This window comes from Hesperophylax consimilis, chromosome 2 (genome assembly GCF_061612785.1).
Source record: "Hesperophylax consimilis isolate HC1 chromosome 2, BYU_Hcon_1.0, whole genome shotgun sequence".
NCBI classification, from domain to species: Eukaryota; Metazoa; Arthropoda; class Insecta; order Trichoptera; family Limnephilidae; genus Hesperophylax; species Hesperophylax consimilis.
The window spans coordinates 35,923,706-35,941,574 of NC_142837.1; the positions used below are offsets into that span (position 1 = coordinate 35,923,706).

General features: G+C 35.7%; 1 protein-coding gene across 3 annotated transcripts in view; it reads left to right on the forward strand.

Moving 5' to 3' along the window:
• LOC149425958 (unconventional myosin-IXb-like) overlaps positions 1-17,869 on the forward strand; it is a 99,735-nt gene that overhangs the window by 20,217 nt on the left and 61,649 nt on the right. For all 3 annotated transcript variants that reach the window (XM_089642506.1, XM_089642490.1, XM_089642498.1), the window contains exons 4-6: positions 11,095-11,207; positions 13,925-14,510; positions 15,725-16,055. In XM_089642506.1, the coding sequence (XP_089498632.1) occupies positions 11,095-11,207; positions 13,925-14,510; positions 15,725-16,055 (1,030 nt within the window). The remainder of the gene's footprint in view (positions 1-11,094; positions 11,208-13,924; positions 14,511-15,724; positions 16,056-17,869) is intronic.

Below are 17,869 nucleotides of genomic sequence, written 5' to 3' on the forward strand. Positions count from 1 at the left end.
TTGCACAAACATTTGTTTCAACGTTTGTGGTAATGTTGTTGCTGGAGATCCGCCTTTAGATAAACACAAGCATTTGTATTATTTGTCGTATGGAATGCCAACATAGTTTGTTTAATAGTAAAATTACACTATCTCGCAATAACAATCATTTATCATTATGTACAAACAATGCATTGGACTTGAATGAAATTTGTGCAAATAAATTAAGCATTCAATACAAAGAAGAATTATATTCCAAGGATAAAAATCTCTTTGCACATTTCTTGAATAACAAGACAGATGATAATTTTATTTACTTTGCCGATTACATAGCTGTAGAAATGAAGTTATTTCAATGAAATTTTGTTACCGCTTACCTACATTTTATTGTTTGAAGTTTGAGATGATGTATGAATGTTAATGAAGCAAGTAGTGTACACCGAGACCGAGTTGTTTGGCAGTCCTCTGCCTACCCCTGTGGGAAATGGTTGAATGGTTAGAAGTGCACTTTGCGAAAAACTTTAACCACTCAGAACATTAGAACGTCAAAAGACGTAAATATGATAATAGCGGTCAAGACATTAGAACGTCTTTTCACGTAAACGCGCGAGATTTTACAAAAATCGATTTATTTCCATCACTAGCATACGGATTGCCATGATTTAAAAAACAGAGTATCGATAATGAATAACGCTACGCGTCTGTATTCAAGAATATCTATGGAACGTAGAGGTGCATTATCTAAGCCGATTGGATCTGTCATCTTGTTCGTTCATAATTTATTGCGTTTCTAAATAATTTATTAAAAATATTTTAGTTTGGACGGTTAATATTTTGAGGTGACTAATAGTTTTTAATTATGTTTCTTCAATATATAAAGTGTTATTTCTTTATGATACTCAGAAAAAAGTACATTTTTCACGGCTTTGAAATAATGGTAAGCGATTTTTACATATTTTTGATGTTTTCATAAAATGTATATTTAGAAACGCAAATATTTACGTATAACAACACAATGCGATAGTGGATTTCATAATCTTTCCAAAACATTTTTTAGAATGAGGCTACGTTTCCCAAAACGTGAGTTATGAAGCTTTTAGCAAAACTCTTAAATAACACAAAAATTATCACATTTTGACAGTTCTCAAAGGAACACATAGTAAATAAAAGTCTTTGTCTGAGAGGTTAAAGTAACTAACAGTTGGGTGTTAAACTAAATGAAAATGAGGTGATTCAAATAAATACATTACATTTGAAATAATTTTATAAAAAAACATTGTAATAATTCGCGGCGCTTCCGGGAGGAAACTACAGCTCCCCAGAGTGCCGCAGCACGCACTTTTGGAACCACGTTTAATGTTCGTTAATTCCTTTTTAAATACATCGTTAACTCGTGGTGAGGTATGTTAAGAAAGAACAGAATTATCTAAATCTATACAATCCTCATTAATTAATTTCTCAATAAAAGATATCTGGTGGAGCTGGTACATCAAACCTAATCCATATGCTGTTCTGGTAACACTTGCCCCGCCCACAAAAGCAATGTTTTAAAACGTTATTTTTTTAACAAGTCGAACGCTGATCATGCTCCGGAGAAATTTTCTATTTATGACTGAACTTGCCGACAGGTCTCCGGAGAACGTTCAAATATCATCTGCCCAAGAATGTTTAATACTGTAGATATGACTTTTTTATTTCATGTATGTAGCCTCTTTGACTATCTACAAAACATTTTATCTGTGCATGTCAAAATTAATTTTCGTTCAACGGCATCCCAAAAATGAAAATATTTGAATATTTCAAGGATCATCATCATCATCATTTTTGGCTCTTCAACCCCTGGAGGGTCTTGGCCTCCTCAAGAGTCTTCCTCCACTCGTCTCGGTCCCGCGCCAGCTCTCTCCAGTTTCGAAGCTCCAAGGCAGACAAATCTTTGAGGACGTTGTCGCTCCATCTTAACCTTGGCCTTCCCAGGCTCCTTCTCCCTATCGGTCTTGAGCTCAGCAGGGACTTTGGTTCTTGATGCTCGGTCATTCTCTCCACATGACCTAGCCACTGAAGTCTTCCCTGTTTTATGAACTTTGTGACGTTTAGCTCCTTAAACAGAGTATAGGGCTCATTGTTATAACGTCTGCTCCAAAATCAATTTTCTAGAACCGGTCCGAAGATGCGCCTCAAAATTTTCCTTTCAAAAACGTCCAGTGCTCGCTCATTCTTCTTATTTAGAACCCACGTCTCGGCTGCGTACGTAAGCACTGGTCTAATTAGTGTTTTGTACACTAATACCTTGGTGGTTCTGGAAAGCAGTCTGGATTTTATATGTTTTTGTAGGCGGAAATAGCAGCGGTTTGCATTCACGATGCGCTTCTGGATCTCCTCTATAGTGTTGTTATTGTTTGTTATCAGGGAGCCCAGGTGTGTGAATCTTGGTACCGTTTCAAAATTTTGGCTTCCACATACGAGAGATGGGGTTTGTTGGGTACATCCTACGGCCATGTATTTGGTCTTCTGCTGGTTTACTACAAGACCCATATTTTTGGCAGAACTTTCAAGATTTATGAATTTTCCAAGGATATGGTGATTATTTTATTGAAAACATATATGACTATTTTTTTCGTGAAGGTATTTATTCAGTTTTGTGCAGGAAAAAAAATTATAGTAAAATCAGTTTATATATTCATATAAATATATTTTTTTACTGTTGTCTCCCATGTGGGATAATTTTTTAAATTTTTTTTAGATAAAGTTAACTCTTCTGCGAAACGTCTTATGTTATAAACATGAATCCCAAACAGGGTGTAACATGGGTAAAGTGAACTAACCTCGGGGGGTGATTCTGCATGATTTTAGAAGTACAAAAAACCTTTTTCGAAATTCCAAAGTTTTCATGTAAAAAAAGTTGAATTGTTTGTATGGGAAAATAAATATTTTATGAGAAGTTATAATTTCTAAAAAAGTTTTTTTTCTTTTTTACTTCTACCATCATGTAGAAACACCTCCCTAAGTTAATGCACTTTACCCCCGGACACCCTGTATATGATTAATAAGATGTAATATCTGGTAAATAGAAAGCAATACATAAATAAATAAAAAAAGGATATTGATTAATTAATAATTGCGACTACATCATCAGTAAGAACTGCTGACTTCATTCATTCATTCCATTTTAATAAGATATTAAGTACCTACTTGTATGTTTACTAAATTAATCTTCCATACACATTCTTTAAAATTTCATTTATCACTCACTGGTGCCTGTTTTTAACAAAATTATCTACTAGAATTTTCAAAAATATTTATTTTGATTAAATATAAAAAAAACATCATAATCATGAATAAATTTAATAAGCCCATTTATTGGCTTCAGCGAGGTCAGCCTGTACTTGAAGATGTTAATTAGCAGATTTTTAAAAACTGAATTAGATTATAATATTCATTTTAATAACACGTTGGTTTGAAAATATTCTCTAAATCATTATGAATTTAATAAAATGCTAATTATACACTTATTCAGCATTTAGAGATTCTGTTCCGATATGAAATCAACTCGCATAGCGTGGATTCAAATCGACCATTTTAAGAGATAAATGCGGCATTTGAAATACAATGCTTTCTCACTTATCCGCTGATAATAATAATTGGATAATTTGTACAGCGCCGTTTTTGTGAAAAATCACCTCAAGGGCGCTGTACAATTCATTACGAGTTCCTCCGTTCTATCTAATTTTAATTTTTGCAAACAGATACAGAAAAACATACTTACCTGGCAGCACTGGCGGCTCGTGACTTTTGGGTGTACTAGAGTGCCAAAATTTAAAAAATGCCATTATGGATGTTGTTGTAGCTGAAAGAGATTTTTTTTAGAAAATTCTAATTTTTGTATTGAGATTTTCAGGAATTCCATATGCGCACGGCCAAACTGAAGTTTTCTTAAAATTTTCATAGAAAAAATCGAATTTTTAAATCAATAATGCCATTTTTTGTAATATTAGCACTCTAGTACACCCAAAAGTCACGAGCCGCCACTGCCTGGCAGGTCACTTCAGAAAACACACTTTTATTTAAAAATTTACGAATTTGCACGCAGAGGACACTATAGTAAAAACACTAGACGTTGATTTTACATTTGCTATTTTGTCCTCCGGTACTAATGATATTACATTTATTACAGCCTCCGTGGTCGAGGGGTTAGGCTCTCGACTAGCAAGCAGGAGGTCGAGGGTTCAAATCCCGGCATTTCACAAATTATACATTTAAAATAATATATAGTATATTTGTGGCAAGTTCCAGAGTATAAGATACTCTCAGTATCACCCTGGTGTAAAACAACCATTCCGAATTGAAACGTCTGAAATGGCTTTGGTCGTGTGTGGTGACCAGATCTGAATAGCCAGGTACTTCCCCACCTTCCTCTTCCCTATCTCCTTACCCTCCTCACTACCTTCAGCCCCACAACAATTGAGCAACCCCAATTGGGGATGCCAACATCTCACTGGTTCCAGACGGTTGGGATTCTTGTGCGGTTTCACATAAATAAAAATATAATATGTAATATAGAAGATTAGTGGCAAAAGTAGAATTGATATTTATTTTGAAAGGCTGGAGGAAATAGGATTTGCTGGCTTATGTGTTTCGTCCCTAGAAGACGGGTAATATTTTGTAAATATTTCCAGGCGAAATATATAATGTTGAAAATTATATTTGAAATAATTGACAGGCATCTACAATGTCAACGTTTTACTTAGGAATTTTCATGGACAGTATTGATGTGCGTTCAAAAGATCTAAAACTTTGCTCTACACACTGCGCATTGCAGTGCACCTGAAGGTAGTCATGATTTTACTGAACTGCTATTGTAGTTGATCAGATCCTAACGGATATAAAGACCTTTCATGCAACATTCCCTAAGATGACAGCCTCTGAGAGATGTTAATATTTTAAATATATTTTATAAAACTTGCCAAGCCTTTTGTTCCTAACTTCCAATCTTCACTCGTATTTAGTTAATCATACTGTAAATAAATACTATTGTACACAAGCGAGGAATATAGGAAATCGCTTTTATATTTAAATGACATCTATCTTCATAATGAATTCATGTCACTTCAACTGTCAAGATAAAATGTATTTTCTTTCACATTATGACAAAGTGCAATTAAGAACATTTGATACCAGTTAACTTTTTATTGTTTTTATAATTAGAGAATAAATTATTAATTCCCCTGTGATGTGGAGTGCGTTATGACTCCTTTCTATTCCGCTTTAATTAATAATTGAGAGTCTAATTTTAATTGGTCTTCATCAGAGCTGTGAATATAATGTGTGTGCATGTTGTACGCCCAGCAGTGGAGAAAATATTCCTTTTTTTATCTTCGTTATTGTAATTAATTTATGCAGATTTAATCAGAACAAATAATTGTGTTTGTAGCAATGTGATTGTTGACAGGAAATTTATTTATTATGTTTGCATTTTTCTGTGTCTAAAACAAGTTAATGATGAAAGATATACGAGGGTCATGTTAAGAGTTTGTTTAATAAAGCAGTACCTTAACACCTTTAACCTTTCAGGTGAATTTGTTGGCTTTTGGGAACAACTCACATGGTCTAACAGAAATCATTGTCTTCCTTACTGTTATGGTGATAAATATGATCTAAATGGTGTTAGAAAGAGAAAACACTAGGCTTTATATTCAAATCTAGAAGTTAACCACAGAACAATTAAAATGTGCACCCAAAGGGGGATGAAGCCAAAGTTTCTGACTGCAATTTGAAAAACCTTTGAGACTTTGTGATTTTTTTTAATATGAAACAACAAAAGAATGAGGTTAACGTTTTTTTAAATATTGTCTTATTAAATAAGTGTTTTTTTTTTTTTTTCGTCATCCAGTAATTTTAGTTACTAAAAACGTAAAGTGAGCCATTTAATTTTTTTTTTATGTTTGCAATCAAAATTTTTGAAAAATATGTTTTTATTTCTAATAATAAAATTTTAAAGCGTATTTCATCACCTTTCCAAAACAGTTTTTAGTTTTCTGAAACATTCTGAAATATTCCATTTATTTGAATTTTATTGAAAAGTGAAAATACTCCGACCTTCTGACAGAATATGGCTGAGACCTGAGGAGTTGCTGAAAGCTGAGGGGCCGGAAAACGACTTATGATTGTCATTTTTTTTAATATCTGTTATCACATTCGTCACAGTCATTCTGTTAATGCTGAAAATATTGGAGTCGTCAGGTATACCACAACTGCAATAGCTTATTCTGAAACACCGCTAGTCCAGTAATACTTAAGAGCTTAATATAATGATGTCCATTCATTTATATGCTTTTAAGAATGAGCTTAATGTCTGAAAAATGTATGATTTGTTTGTTTCGGAAGAAGCCCGAGCTGATCTTCTAAATAAGTCCAGGGAGAAATTGTATTCTTGATAGGATAGAGCAAAACATATTTATATAGCCCATATTTCTAAAAAGAAAAATTTCTACCTTAACCTGTTAACTGGGCGGGGTGTATAAATATGTCAAACGTAAACAGTATCGGGTACGGGTAGGACATATGAATACGTCCTTGAAATATATGTTGCACCCTGGAACGAGCGGGACGTATATTTCCGAGCATATCACACGGAAATTGAGTTTTTAATTTTTACATATTTTAATTTTTTAAACTCAATGTTTCTCTTTTATCTGTGTGCTTTTTTATTGTTCTGTAATTATAACCTTTTTTTGTAATCTTTATAATTGTTTGTAAAGTTTCTATTTTTTCAATTCAATGTTTTCATTTTCATAATGCATAAATGAAAAAAAAATAATAATTTGAAATTACGTCCTCCGGGCGTGACATACTGATACGTCCTAGTGAAGGAGTTCGCGCCCGTTATATGCTGCGTAATTCAAAACGGAATTCCCCGGTTAACAGGTTAATAATACCCTTATTAATATCATGTGGAGCTAGTTATTTCTAGAGATATATTTGAAACTTTAAAAAACTACAAATCTCTCCTAAAATGTGACTTCCAACCTTTCAGCTTGACTAATAAACGTGTTTTAAATTTTAAAATGCCAACAACCATTGATGTATGGTAGGTAAATGTTAGTTTATCAGTTGTGTAAAATTTAAAATATGTTTATTAGGCTGCTTCAAAATTGTTTTAAAGAATTTTTTTTACTAATTTTTGACGTGGCACCTTTTCATATATTTCTGAAAACTTACACTATTTTTTTTCTAATTTTTTAAAGCTGTTTTAGGGGTCGCTACCGGCTGTAACAGTTTAGGGTTTAACCAAAAAATATGTGCGTAATGCGTAAATACAAACAGTAAAAATACTTTTTTTTTAAATACATTTTTAATGCGTTTTAGTTCATTCCTTGTCATTTTCCCTGTTGTCTAAATAGGTACGTCTATAAAGCATATAAATAGCCCTCTTTTGCTCGGTTTAGTCCAGCAGGTGCTTTAAAGGACACAGCCTATTAAAAATGAGGTTTAGTAACTCTTTGTAATGGTTCCGTGGTTGAAACTGCTGTAACTGATTTATAGCAAAATAAATTATTGTTGTGGTTTTACATCTTCAACATACATTAACGTCTCTGGGTCGATATCCACCCCCTCACAAGGTCTTGTTTTATTTGCGGTCAATAGTTTTTGAAATCATTTAAAAGTTTTTTAGTGGGACTTTATTTTCTAATTCTCACCTTTTTCTACTTTCTAACATCTTCAACTTTTGACTCTTTCTAAACACTCTAAATCACCTCTCTGACCTGGGGACCTACTTTGTATCTTTCGGGTTAACAAACCAGTAAGTTCGTGGTTTAACCTTTCCTTGCCGGTGCTGTTAACTGAGTGAACATCGTCTCTAATTAATAAAATATCTCTGTAAATATACTAAACACAGAGTTGAATTTTTAGGTATTCCTCTGCAATATATGTATGTATTGCATTAAGTAATTACAATATATAAATATTTACCGAGTGTATAGCACCAGAGGATGAGGAATTTTTGTACACCGTGAGGGAAGTGTTAATACGCGTTTGTGATGTGACTAAACTGGCGGCAGGAATGTTTCGAAAGATATAGAGTAAACCCCCTGGTCGTCCTTTTTCCCCCTGAGTGAGTCAAAAGACTTTGTCTTTCTAGATAGTAATCATTTCCTGTGAATGAGCAATATCAAAAAAAGCCTTCTAAACTTTTCTTCCTTATTTTTCATAACAGCAGAACGTTTTGCTTTATTTTCTTTAACTTTTTCCACTCAATACAATATTATTATAGTGTTTTTGCTATTTCATGTTTCTTTAGTCTGGCAGGAATACTTGCTTTTTCTTACATTTGCAGAAAATCACACGCATTAGAATTTGCATATAGTTATAGTTTTTCCTCACTATAGTTTTATAACAAAAACAAACTCATAACTTCTTTAACAGACAAGGTAAAGTTTGTGTAAGGTGTCCAATAAGCCGTATATGTCTGTCATTTCGAGTTTACGCCATTTATATGGAACGATCAAAAATTCAGTATAAGTACAAAAATTACGTTATTACTCAAAGACGATACTCTAGTTGCGATACTAACACGTTTAAACTAATTTCCTATTGTTTACAATACTGAGAAGGGTCGAGAGGGGGTGTGCTCAACCTAACGGCTTATTATGTTGCATGTAGTGACATGTTTAATCTGAAGCGTTGCAATGCCTAAACGGCCGACCGTAGCGACCCCTAAAATTAATTTAAAGGAAAAAAATAGTATATTTTTCTATTTTTTTGGCTATTGAAAGCATATAAAAGGTGCCCTGATAAAAAAATATGAACTTTTATCCTTAGAAGCACCCTAATGTTTATTAGTAAGGGGGTTAATGTTTAGTGCTGTAGAAGCCAATTCTAGTAAACTCCAGACAAATTTATGTTAAGGTTGTAGTTCTACCTTTTACGCCATTCCTACTTGAATGGCTAAAGGCATTGCTGACTGATTATTTTTCTATATGAATATTGTATATCAATCTCTTTGTAATAATCCCAATTATAATGCGATACAGGTGTCCCATTTTCTTATCTTCTCGTCTCTTGTGTTGAAGAATTTTTAATCAAAAGCAAACAATACCAAACCTATTATTTTTTTAATGATAAACTAATGCTTATAAGACAAGGTTTTTTATGCATAGCACAAAGGATAACAAATTATTATAAGCAATAATTAGTCACCTGAAATATCCATTCTAATTGAAAATATCTCCCGACTAAAAATAAATGCCGCTGACGGGAATTGAACCCGCACCTTCTGATGTCCGGTCAGGGGCTCTGGACCAATGAGCTACGTCGGCTTATTTCCAACACGCCAAATAATTCAATATGTTACATACAACTAACAATTACTGCTTATAATATTTTGTTGATTGAAGTACCACATACCTAGTTACACGTAGAGTTGTATTACAAAGCAGGCTTTACATTACTTTTATAGTTGGGGTGTGGTGACTACTATTAAAAAAAAATCTTTTTAATGTATGTATTATTTTCAACAATATAGCGGTTTAAAGCAAAATCAATTTTCTCAAAGGGGACCCTATTTTCGCCAAGCAGAAGTGTGTTAAGACACTTGCAAATTATACACCATGCTGTGAATGAACCAGCACAATTCTGTGTTGTATTAGCGGTGGTTACTGTTTAATTTTTTTTATAAAGAAGGACAAATATTCCCGGGTTATGAATAACCTGACAATTTTTGAAAATCTCCTACTATGTACCACCACAGTAAGCGGAAAATGTTCCTTGTGTTGTGACGGAGGACTTAGCCAGCTGAGGAATTGAACACACTACACTTGGGTGGGACTCAAACACGATATCAACTCAGCCACCGACCGTGGTTTAAATTAATGTGGTTTTTATCACAAGCAAATTACTAATACATAAATAGACTCTTACTCACTTGCAAAGCTAATCTATTATCAGATTTAGCTTCCTGTTAATTGGCTCATATTTTCCTGTTGGATTTGCTGTAGTCCAGGAAGTGTTTTAATGAAGTCAGTTGATTGTGCAAATTTTATTTTGTTAGTATTATTTTTCATTCAAAAGGGTAAGACAACAAACTTTCTTGTGGAAATAGGGATATGGAACACATCTGTGAAATATTGACGTCTCGAATTTATTGATAAGGTATACACATACCTCTATTAGTGTGTTTGTAATCTCTCCCCTTTTCTCGTAAAGGAAAAATAAGTTACAACAGAGCTCTTTTTGATGGAAGAAAGAGGTTTTCTTTATGTGTCGAGGGAATTGTATCCACATAATTAATTCAGCTTAAGATTTATCTATAATACAAACATTAAGGAATGCTCTGAGGTTTAAATTACATGCCCTCTACCGACAAATGTTTTTCCCAATCATACAACTCAATATTTTCTATCCGTTACCACAAGTACGTAGAGTGAAGCAATTTTAAACAAATAATCACTGTTCCATATTAACCACACCTTATTAATTTTTATGCGATGTTTTGCACTTGAAATTAATTAAAACATTTTTTATTAATTTATGCCTATAGTTTGATTGTCGTGTAATGGGGGATGTCATTTGTCTATTTATGAAGTAATTTTGGTACATTACTTGCACATTGAGCCAACCCTTCTTAATCTAACCTAAACCAATTGAACCAGACTAATAAAGTGTATTTGTTCATATGAAGCAGATACTTTGTGATGTGACATTATAATTTAAAATAAAACATTAACTTAGTAAACACCACTTTTATAATAAATATATAATACTGTATATATAAATCTATATATAATACTGTATATATAAATCTATATATAATACTGTATTATACAACCCTGATGAAGCTACGGTTGTAGCGAAACCTGGCCAGCATTAAGTATAAAAAAAAAAAATAATGTTTGCTAAGTTATTTTAAATTTACATAATAAAGTGTATGTAGGGATTATCTAAATGGGGAAATAAATGAGAAGAGATACTATTAGGTTAGGTTAATAGGGCCATGCTCAATGCGATTGTGAACATTTCGATACAGCCACCCTAAACACATTCCTATTTTCTGTCTGTGTAATAGTCAAGTACTGTCATTGTTTTTCCTGTGAATAATGCTAGTTTAATGTTCTGTTGCAGGTTGTGGGAGATGTGGTGGGAGGAGAGTGCAAGGAGAGGAGACTGGGAGCGAGCGAGAGCCCAGTCGCTGTTATGCTCCTATGGCCTCACTCTACGTCTGGACAGTACTACAGGTAAACCACGTTACACCATACTAACCTAATCTTATCATGTATTGCTGTGGAAAATGTGGAGGGAGGAGAGTGTAAGGAGAAAAGACTGGGAGCGCATGAGAGTCCAGTCGCTGTTATGTTCTTATGGCCTCACTCTACGTTCGGACAGTACTAAAGGAAAACCATGTTACACCATATTAACCTAATCTTAGCATATACTGCTGTGGGAAATGTGGAGGGAGGAGAGTATAAGGAGAAAAGACTGGGAGCGAACGAGAGTCCAGTCGCTGTTATGTTCCTATGGCCTCACTCTACGTCCGGACAGTACTACAGGTAAACCACGTTACACCATACTAACCTAATCTTTTCATGTATTGCTGTGGGAAATGTGGAGGGAGGAGAGTGTAAGGAGAAAAGACTGGGAGCGCATGAGAGTCCAGTCGCTGTTATGTTCTTATGGCCTCACTCTACAGGTAAACCATGTTACGCCATACTAACCTAATCTTAGCATATACTGCTGTGGGAGATGTGGAGGGAGGAGAGTGTAAGGAGAAAAGACTGGGAGCGAACGATAGTCCAGTCGCTGTTATGTTCCTATGGCCTCACTCTACAGGTAAACCATGTTACACCATACTAACCTAATCTTATCATGTAGTGCTGTGGGAAATGTGGAGGGAGGAGAGTGTAAGGAGAAAAGACTGGGAGCGCATGAGAGTCCAGTCGCTGTTATGTTCTTATGGCCTCACTCTACAGGTAAACCATGTTACGCCATACCAACCTAATCTTAGCATATACTGCTGTGGGAGATGTGGATGGAGGAGAGTATAAGGAGAAAAGACTGGGAGCGAACGAGAGTCCAGTCGCTGTTATGTTCCTATGGCCTCACTCTACGTTAGGACAGTACTACAGGAAAACCATGTTACACCATACTAGCCTAACCTTAGCATGTACTGCTGTTGGAGATGTGCAGGGAGGAGAGAAAAGACTGGGAGCGAGCGAGAGTCCAGTCTCTATAATGCTCTATTGGCTTCACTCTACGTTAGGACAGTACTACAGGTAAACCATGTTACACCATACCGACTTAACCTTAGCATCTACCTTTTGTTTTGTGTGACAATGACCACTAATTACCACCAACATTAGCCATTATTGTAGGTGTACTAAAGGTAAACCATAAACTATCCTTTGGATCTAGCTTCTGCTCCATTTGACATTGATTTGGCAATTATTGTAGCTTTGAATATAGTTTTAAGTCATCTGAATTGGAGCACCCACGATCCGACCCAACCCAACATTTTTCTTCGCCTTCATATTATATCATTAATAAATTGACATCTTGATCCTTCCTCTTGCCAATTATTCTTTGCTTACTGCCGCACATCAGGCCTGGTATCAAATCTCCACTGTGGACTGCTAACCTAGCATATTTAGACATGAAATATGTAATTCCAATGTTTATTAAGTCATCAACTTTTGCTTCCATCAGCTGCAGAATCATCTATTTATAACATTATATTCGCACGCAATCTATTGTTCATGAATAAATAAAATTATTGTTGATCCTGGTAAAGAGTGATCTCTCAGTGACTATCACCACATAATATTTTTCTTAATTATTCTTAGGTACCTAGTCATTTTTAATGCAATGATTATTGAAAATTTTCTGATTCATCCTATGAATATTTCAGCAATGTGTTACACATTGCCGTTGACTTCCTCAATAAATCCATCAAGTTCAATTAACATTAGACAATTAAATTAGTCAGTTACATACCATCGTAAAACAGGATATAGAGTAGTATTATCTATTTCCTTTTCGATTTTACATCCTATGTTTAATCTCTTATGAATACCATTACTTATCAAAATTTCCAATTTATTTCAAACCTAAAAAAAGTATTTGTCACTAAAATACAATGAAGTTTGCCAAATGTTTTTAGTAAATGTTGTTAAAAAAACAAGTATTTGTGGCTGTTGTGACTCCCGATGCATACCTTCAATAAAACTCCCGCATTAAATAATACACTTTTATTTGTGATAGTTATAATTGGGCTTGGACAGTCATTAGGCCGGGGTCCTTCATTAGCAGGTGGTAGTGATAATCCTGAACCCTAGACCATAAAAGCAATGGTATTTATCTATATCTGAATCTCTGTATTATCCGCAGACATCCAAATTAATAGATGAGCCAATGATCCAACAATCCTGCGCAGAAAAGTCCCAAGATGTACAGTGCTGCAAACCTTTGCATTACTATAGCGAACTTTTCTTTTCTGCGAATGTTCTGGTTATTTCAATATGCGCTTTTCAGTGGTCAATGTACGACAGATGTCATAGTTTATTCAAAGCATTTTCGAACCCTCCTGGTACCAAAAATATGGTCACGTGTTTTGCCTCAAACTCTTCGAAATGATACCCTGATTTCATGTTAGGGTAAGTCTATTAATTTGAATGTCTAAGGTATTATCGACAGCTCTACCTTACTGCCACTAGTGCCGTATATGAATAGCACCTCAAAATAATATCTAGGATACCACCGCGGCTAACTCATCGCTTCAAACTATATGACTGGAATGTGTGCAATTCCGCTGAGTTATTCCAGCCTGCCGCCTGATGGTGAAGTATTTCCTGATGATATCTTACGTCCGATAGGAAAGGTCACCAGAAGAACAAGAATATATTAAAACTTGTTTGATATAAAGGTTAAAAATCAATTTGATTTGTTTTTGTTTTTGCAGGTTCTACCTTAGAGAGAAAATGACGATGGACGTTCTGTGGATGAAGAACTTCTCCATGGACCCCCAGCTCATCAAAGACTACTTCCAACGCTTTCTCTACCAGCCAAAAGACAGGGAGTACCCTGACCTCTGCCAACTGCCAGACCTCAACGAACAAACCCTCCTGGACAACCTTAGAGCCAGGTTCTCGGCGGGCTATATCTACACTTACGTCGGTTCCATCCTGATAGCCGTCAACCCCTTCAAATTCCACCCTATCTATAACCCTAAATATGTGAAGCTGTATCAAAATAAACGAATAGGATCGAGTCTTCCGCCACATATCTTCGCCGTGGCTGATACTGCTTACCATTGCATGCTGAAAGAGCGGACAAACCAGTGCATCGTGATATCCGGAGAGAGCGGTTCCGGCAAAACAGAGAGCACTAACTTCCTGCTGCATCATCTGACGGCGCTCAGTCAGAAGGGATCGCACGGAAGCGGAGTAGAGCAGACTATCCTCAGCGCGGGACCTGTTCTGGAAGCTTTCGGAAATGCAAAGACTGCCCATAATAACAATTCCAGCAGATTCGGGAAGTTTATACAGGTGAATATTCTATATTGTGGCTAATATCACAATTTCAAATGCCATAGTTCCACGTGCTCAACTTTCAGTTACGGCCAGTTGTTGCCAGAACTTGAACATTTCATAGTTAATGTTGTATCTCTGGGTTTTCTCACAATCTCTCTTATTAAATAAAAGTCTGGCTCAACAAATCACTTGAACAAATCTTAATTAGCAGGCGGTTGGAATAATGGGGACCCCGACATTGAGGTTCCCACCTTATTTATTATGAACTCAGTCTCTACAATACTTGTTAACTAAACGCCATCTATGAGTAACCTACTAGACTAATATCTAGTGCCATCTATCGGTGAGCTCTTACACTAATATCAAGTAAATTATAGTTAATATTCAAGTTTTGTTATTATTCCATTATGGGCCAGTTGATTCATATAACTTGAATATTAACATTGAAATTTGATGAGCTGTTTAAGTTCTGTGAAACAACTGGCCCTTAGGACTACCGCATCACAGCATGTGATGCGGTATCAAAGCATAAAGAATTTACACATAGTAAATCTTGGACTTCTGGTTGTATTTACAAGTTTGTGTAGTCATTGTTTTACCCATGATTGTTATAATATTACTTAATGTGTAATATCTAATTATGTATTATCTTCGTTGAACTTTAATGACAGCTGTCGAGCCAATTTCGTAAGGATAAAAATTATGCAGAAAAAATATGTCTACAATAACCAACTACCCATAATGTTAATAATTACAGGTTTATGTAAACAGAAAAATCAATTTTTTTATAATTAAAAAATCTTGCTTGCTTAGGCTTTGTTAATTCTGTGCCTATTTTTTTTTTTTCGTTGTTACAATAAGATGGTATTTCACCTCTGAGTAAACTGTTTAGTAACTACTCATCAAGTAACTTTAATCATAAGATTAACATGGTGGTATAGATAGATATTTACTTGATGGGTGGTGTTACTCAGCGGTTGTGAAATGTGTAATATATAGTAATCGGCAGTTCACCGTGAAATACTCCTTGAGTGTGCTTTAGTGATCAAAATAATAATCATCATCATGGCGCTACGTCCCAGAGTGAGATTTTATCTCTGCCTCGTATGTTCTCTACTCGCTGCGGGCCCTGTTCCATTCCTCCTTCACTCATTCTAACCTCTTCCCCAGTCTACTTCTGGGCCCCTTCCACTGGGGAAATCAAATTAATTGTGACCATTTATTTCCAGGTGAACTACAAAGAAAATGGCATGGTCCACGGTGCCGTGGTGCAAAAATACCTCCTGGAGAAGTCAAGGATCTGCAGCCAGGGCTGGAACGAGCGCAACTACCACGTGTTCTACTACCTGCTGGCGGGCGCCTCAGACCTGGAGAAAGAGCAGCTTCACCTCCTGGCTCCGGACAAGTACAACTACCTGTCCAAGAGCGGCTGCTCTGTGCTGCCCAGTGTTGACGAGAAGTACGAGTTCTCCCGCCTTAAGCAGTCCATGGAGATGGTCGGCTTCATGCCCGACAAGCAGCGGAGACTGTTTGCTGTGCTGTCGGCTGTGCTGCTTCTGGGTGAGTGCACAATATTTTCTATCCACTGTTGAGTTTGGTAGCCACCTCTAGTTGGGAGTTTGGAGTTCTGACTGCAGAAACGAACAATCCGCTTGATGGATTCCACTATTTTAGCAAACACGATTGCAGTCTTCAGAATGGTTCTATGATAAAACAGAATTAGTAAATAATAAACCTTATCTTTTCTTTTATGTGATATGTTGCTGGAATGTGTTCTGTTTTGTCACTGTTCTGTTTTTACCGGTTACCCTTTAACATAGACATAAAGTTTAAATGCTGTCCTTGTTTTAGAGGTATTTCAATGGACGGTACTCGTTCTTGTGTTCAACATCTCGGCTGTGGAATATTTTGTAGACTTTTGTGTTTTCTTTGTATTACGACATTGGTCTTTTCAGAACCCGGCTTCACTACTGATAAAGACCATCCAAACAGCATCCTCAATATTGAGGGGAACAACAGGCCCATGGAGTTAATGTGTTTTTTTCTTTTTAAATTACTTCAAATTGAACAACTAAGCCCGTCGTCCCACTGACTCAGTATCGGTACGAAATCGACAAAAACTGAAAACCCTGCGCAGAAAAGTCCCACTATGGCGGCTTTGCAAATCGTAGTAGATTATACTTTTTTTATTTATTTATTTATTTATTTATTTTTCATGTTCTCCGTAAAACGGTTATTCACCAATACATTATGGAGAAGATTACAAATTAGACAAAAAGTATAGCAAAACACATAAAAAGGTCAGTTTCACTACTTTGTGACATACGTCAAAAGATAATTGTTAAACTGCCTGTAGGTTACGTTAAAAATGTCGATGGTCAATGCAGACTCGTTGAGCAGTTCAGTCGCTCTGTTGACTGGGGCGTTCTGATAGGCAGAAGTCCTCGCTTTTGGAGCATAAAAAAGGGTATGGGACCTTCCACGAGTATACTTGTCTGGGACATATAAGTTAATCTCTTTCAAAATAGGTGGATTATGTATAGTTCCAGAGATTATCTTAAAAAAATGTTTTCCTAAAAATATTTTTCGGCGGGCTTCTAATGTATTAAGATCGAGCATTCCTGCTAAGAATAAGGATGGATACAGGAAAGGGTAGTACATATATTCCCTCATATATAGGTAACGCATGAATCTCTTTTGTACTTTTTCTATTTCGAGAATATGGTTTTGCTCAGAAGGGGCCCAAATAATGGAGCTATATTCCAAGATACTGCGAACAAGTGCTTCATACGTTCTTCGGATAGCGATTCCGTTGGTAAATGGTCTTGAATTACGAAGAACAAATCCAAGCATTTTGTTGGCACGGGAGACAATATCAGATATATGGGATTTGAAAGAGAGATTTGCTTCAAAAATTACGCCAAGGTCTCGAATCTCATTTTTACGTGTTAATTCATGTTTATTAATGTGGTAGGGGAACAGGAATGTATCTTTGGACCTTGTAAATGTAACGACACTGCATTTCTGAATACTGAAGGGTAAGTTGTTCAGTTCCGACCATTTGACAAGAGAATCAAGATCGTTCTGCAGAAGAATGGAATCGATGTAACTTTTGATTGCTTTGAAAAGTTTTATATCGTCAGCAAAAAGGAGATATTTTGAGTGGTTTATAGTGTTGCCAATGTCATTGATGAATAGGAGAAAGAGAAGGGGTCCTAGATTCGATCCCTGGGGAATCCCGGAGTTAGTTTTGTATTCGTGAGAGATATGGTGTCCGTAACTGACATACTGACGACGATTGCGTAAGTAGCTAGCCACAAAAGCGAGGAAATTCTGAGAGAATCCGATGTCACTTAATTTTTTTAATAAAATAT